This window comes from Diaphorina citri, unplaced genomic scaffold (genome assembly GCF_000475195.1).
Source record: "Diaphorina citri unplaced genomic scaffold, Diaci psyllid genome assembly version 1.1 scaffold1065, whole genome shotgun sequence".
NCBI classification, from domain to species: Eukaryota; Metazoa; Arthropoda; class Insecta; order Hemiptera; family Psyllidae; genus Diaphorina; species Diaphorina citri.
The window spans coordinates 45,740-51,122 of record NW_007378494.1 but is presented as its reverse complement, the minus strand read 5'-3'; the positions used below and the strand labels follow the sequence as shown (position 1 = coordinate 51,122).

Below are 5,383 nucleotides of genomic sequence, written 5' to 3'. Positions count from 1 at the left end.
CAGAAAAGGTTCATTCTCGGCGGCTGGATTTCTTCTATCCTGTCAAGGGAGACATCCTCTCTTCGCTTTCGGGACATTCAGACCTTAGCAGTTGCATTTTCCCTTATCAAACAAATATAGGTATATATAAAATCTTTTTTATTTTTTTAAGGCTTTAATGGCAGGATTCTCACACTGTGAGCTCTTCCACCCAACCAACGATCGCCAACAGGATAAACCTGTCGGCGGGATAGGAAAATAGGGGAAAGAAGAGAAGGGAAAAGAAAAGACGAAGGAATAATAATGGAATAGATTATCAAGCTTCAGGATAGAGGTGTTCCGTGACAAGAACTTTGAAGCTTGCCATTTAATCTTCAGGTCATTAAATGGGTAAGGGTTTTAGTGATGCAGCTCTTACCCTCCATTCGTTGCCTAACTTGTGTGATCTGTCTATTATATGAAGATACGACATTTTACTTTTATGAGTCCATCAAAAAGTAAGTCTAATTAACGACATTTTACCTTAAAGTATGATTGTACCTTACAGTTGTTATCTAATGCTTGGCTTGAGATTGACCAGGTAGATTATTTTTACATGGTTTTACTTAACTTGAAATCTCTGGGCCGACTTTGTCATCAAATAGGTAAGCGCTAGGTATATTTTTTAGTTTTAAGTTTCAAGTTTCTATTTATTAATATTGCAACATATCAAAAGAACATAAAAAAAAAAAAAATCATTGGTATACATGGTATACCCATCCGTAGAAGCAAAGCTTGTGCCACGTTATTCTTAAGATATAAATTTCGTGAATTTATTTGTGTTAAAGAGCCAGAGCCTTTTCACAACTTTAGTGGCTATCACAGCATTACCAAGTGCCTCCTTTGCAATCAATGTCCATATTTCAATAATCTTTTCACTGGTAATACCGCCACTGGTCGCTACTCGATCAAAGTAGCTATTCAATTGTTCTCACGAGGCTAAGTGAACCCCGAACTCTAAGACAGCCGAAAGACATTGTAGGGAAATATTGGGATGCGAGAGGAAAAATGGCCTAATGGTCAAAGATCCCGACATTTGCAACATACATACATACATATTTACCTAATAATTTCATTCTCACTTTAATGTAGCAATTTTTTGTCTGAGTAGTATTCTGTGTCATTTTGCATTTTGGCAACCCAAACTTTGGGCAGCTCATCAATAAATTTCACTGATTGTTTGTCTCGTTCATTGTTTGACCACAGTTTGTACCGGAATTTCACGAGTATCGTAACTTGTGTGATAATTAAAAGAGTGTGATAGTTTAGTGTTAAATTCATTTAGTTTTCATTTTCTTTTTTTCTCTGTCGAAGAATTCAATCCTGTGTGTTTTTGACTGTTAAGGTAAGTTTTTTTTTTTTTTTTTTTTTTTTTTCACGGTTTTTTTTGAACTTGGGGCCTTTCTAAGGTAATTTTTTTTTTTTTTTTTTTTTTTCTCATGGTGTTATTCGAACTTGGGACCTTTCTGGCAAATAAGCGCGTAACCACTGAGATAAACGTGCCCCAGGCCTTTTACTCTTGTCCAACCTAAAACTTGTAGATACATAATAAAATTATGTATCTGAAATTTGTCAGCCTAGTTACATAGCTTAGTTGGTAGCGCGTCCGTCTTGTAAGCACTAGGCCGCGGGCTCCATTCCCGCCCGAGGCGGATTTTATCTTCAACAGATCAGGTTCGTTCTCGGAACGGCTGGCTTTCTCGTATCCTGTGTTCTTTCTCTCTTCGATTTTGGGACGATAAGACCTTAGCAGTTACAGTTCCCTCTGTCAAACCTCTTTAATAATAATAATGATTTTTTTTTCTTTCTCCCCCTTTCAGTTATCCCACGTCTCCGCCGGTCCTCGAACCCTAATGAGGATAAAATTCCATACCTCGGCTGGGATCGAACCCACGCCCTCCTGATTAGCAGGCGAGCGTCTTGACCACTACGCCACCGAGGCAGGTTAGTATCACATGAAATAATGATTTTTTTTCTTTCTCCCCCTTTCAGTTATCCCACGTCTCCACCGGTCCTCGAACCCACAACCATGAGCTCCAGCAACCCAATCGACACCAACTGCATGACGCTGACTCGATTCGTTCTCGAGCAGCAGAAGCACATTCCCAATGCTACAGGGGAGCTAACTCAACTTCTAGTCAGCATACAGACAGCAGTCAAAGCCATCAGCTCAGCAGTGCGTAAAGCAGGAATAGCACATCTGTAAGTATAAGGGTGTATCCACATATAGTCGACCGGCCGTCGATCGAAATCGACTGAACCGTCCACACTGCTTCGACGACATAGATTCAGCTCGTCGATGCATATCGATCGACGAGGAAAATCTATGTCGAGGCAGTGTGGACGGTTCAGTCGACATTAATCGATGGCCGGCCGACTATGTGTGGACACACCTTAGGGATTTTATTTTTAAATATTGTTCTTAGGTTAAGCTTTTATGAATGCACGAAGGATTTTGTTTGATAGTATTGTAGTTATACACATATGGAGTTTATTCAAAATGAACATATGTATTGTCTTTTATTTTGAAGAAGAGATTACAAAACTCTCAATAAACTTTTTTTATATAAGGTTTGACAGAGGGAACTGTAACTGCTATGGTCTTATCGTCCCGAAATCGAAGAGAGAGAGAGGATAGGAGAAAGCCAGCCGTTCCGAGAACGAACATTATCCCATCAGGATAAAATCCGCCCCAGGCGGGAATCGAACCCGCGGCCTAGCGCTTACAAGGCAGACGCACTACCAACTAAGCTAACTAGGCTGGCTCTCAATAAACTTTGAACCTCTAATTAGGGCTTAGGAATGTACAAATGAAAGTAAACATTATAGTCCGTCGCTTAGGGTCAAATATTGTACACGACCTTTGTACAATCACTTTTATCAGTAACAGAATTATCATTATTATTTATTTATTTCGTATCACAAAAGTACCTAAAAATTATGAATTGAAGTTTTCCTATGAATTAAACAAAACTAATCAAACAAAATCAAACGAATTAAACAAACAAAACAAAACGACAAACAATTTTATTATCTTATCACATTATTTTCTTATGATTTACCTACCTTCTCACATTTCGTAAAATATTAAAGTTTCGTAGGTTATGTGCTCTTTATTGTTAATCTTTGTATGTATCATTTTCAAATCAAATATCCACTGTTGAAGTTGTGTCCAAATCCAAACACAGTCGACCTGCCGTCGATCGACGAGGTGAATCTATGTTGTCAAGGCAGTGTGGAGGGTTCAGTCGACATCGATCGACGGCCGGTCGACTATGTGTGGACACTCCTTTTAGACTGCCATCATAAAAGGAACTTCGGTCTTTTTCGGGCAAGCTAAGCAAAGTATACACAATTACACATGCATTTCATATTACTTTATACAGGGGTGCGGTAGCGCTCCGCCCTGCCAAGTCAGAAAAGTTTGATTCCATTCTATGCTAGACTATAAGTCCTTGTTTAGACTGCGAGAGTAAAGGGACTTTTCATTCCTATGCTTTTACTATAAACAAGGTAAATCTTTGTGGTAAAGCAGAGAGCTTTAACAATGTCTCGGGAACGGTATAAGCTAGAGACTTGAAATTTGGTATGTAGTTCAAAAATGTGACAAGGATGCAACACAAAACGTTTGATTGAGATGGTTGTTGCGCTTGGCGGTATTTTGACCGCTTTGGACAGATTTCGACCGTTTTTTGACGGTTTTCAGCTATAGCGACAAAACGATTAGAGATATTGTAAAAGTTGGGGTAAAAGAACACTCAAATAAGCTTCATTCAATAGGATAAGGAAAGTCGTGTGATGTTCACACCAGATTTTTAATAACTACTCTTTGTTCAAAGTGAAAAAAAAAGGGTTTTGAAGACTTGGAAGGAATCCTGTCCAGATAGCTTTTTCTGGTAGTCCTTTAGGTCCTGCATCAACCCTCAAGCGTTGTACAGTCGTTCGCGGGACACCCTGTATATAATTTCAGGTTCCCATCTTTAGCCATTCAAAAAATATTCAAGGGTCCCCGGACTTTTGAAACACTCTGTATATATAAAATCTTCAGGCCATTAAATGTGTAAGGGTTTTAGTGATGCAGCTCTTACCCTCCATTCGTTGCCTAACTTGGGTGATCTATCTATTATATGAAGATACGAATGTTGTCAAGGCAGTGTGGACGGTTCAGTCGACATCGATCGACGGCCGGTCGACTATGTGTGGACACTCCTTTTAGACTGCCATCATTAAAGCGACTTCGGTCTTTTTCGGGCAAGCTAAGCAAAGTATACACACATGCATTTCATATTACTTTATAAAGGGGTGCGGTAGCGCTCCGCCCTGCCAAGTCAGAAAAGTTTGATTCTATTTTATGCTATACTATAAGTCCTTACTGCGAAAGTAAAGGGACTTTTCAGTCCTATGCTTTTACTATAAACAAGGTAAATCTTTGTGGTAAAGCAGAGAGCTTTTCACAACTTTGTGGGTATCACAGTACCCATTGCATGTCTTTCATTTACTCAATCATCATATTTATTATCGCTCGTCTCTTCGACTTGTAATGCCGCCACTGGTCGCTGCTCGATTAAAGTAGCTACTCAATTGTCCTCACGAGGCTGAAGTGCACCCCGAACTCCAAGCACAGAGCCGAGAAAAACCTCGGCCCCGCCGGGAATCGAACCCGGACCTCCTGCGTGCAAGCCTAGTGTGATACCCACTCGGCCACGGAAGTTGCTTACTATAAACAAGGTATATTCTATTCTATTCTATTCTCCAGGTACGGTATAGCAGGCAACGTGAACGTGCAAGGAGAAGAAGTCAAGAAGTTGGATGTGCTTAGTAATGAACTGTTTGTCAATATGCTCACCTCATCCTACTCCACTTGTCTGCTAGTTAGCGAGGAAAATGAGACCGCCTTAGAGGTAAGAACTGTAAAGGTGTGTCCACACATAGTCCGACCGGCCGTCGGTCGACGGGTGAATCTATGTTGTCAAGGCAGTCGACATCGGACGTTAAACAGGGAGTAGACCAGCTTAGTCTGGCTGGGGGACGTTAAACAGGGAGTAAACCAGCTTAGTCTGGCTGGGGGACTTTAAACAGGGAGTAAACCAGCTTAGTCTGGCTGGGGGACTTTAAACAGGGAGTAAACCAGCTTAGTCTGGCTGGGGGACTTTAAACAGGGAGTAAACCAGCTTAGTCTGGCTGGGGGACTTTAAACAGGGAGTAAACCAGCTTAGTCTGGCTGGGGGACTTTAAACAGGGAGTAAACCAGCTTAGTCTGGCTGGGGGACTTTAAACAGGGAGTAAACCAGCTTAGTCTGGCTGGGGGACTTTAAACAGGGAGTAAACCAGCTTAGTCTGGCTGGGGGACGTTAAACAGGGAGTA

At 40.9% G+C, this 5,383-nt stretch overlaps 1 protein-coding gene across 1 annotated transcript in view; it reads left to right on the top strand.

Annotated features, from left to right (window-relative positions):
* The first annotated feature begins 1,110 nt into the window (after positions 1-1,110).
* Positions 1,111-5,383, top strand: part of LOC103514004 (fructose-1,6-bisphosphatase isozyme 2-like) — a 10,505-nt gene continuing 6,232 nt past the window's right edge. The window contains exons 1-3 of the mRNA XM_026827073.1: positions 1,111-1,363; positions 2,011-2,220; positions 4,775-4,995. Coding sequence (XP_026682874.1) covers positions 2,048-2,220; positions 4,775-4,995 — 394 coding nt within the window. The 5' untranslated portion in view covers positions 1,111-1,363; positions 2,011-2,047. The remainder of the gene's footprint in view (positions 1,364-2,010; positions 2,221-4,774; positions 4,996-5,383) is intronic.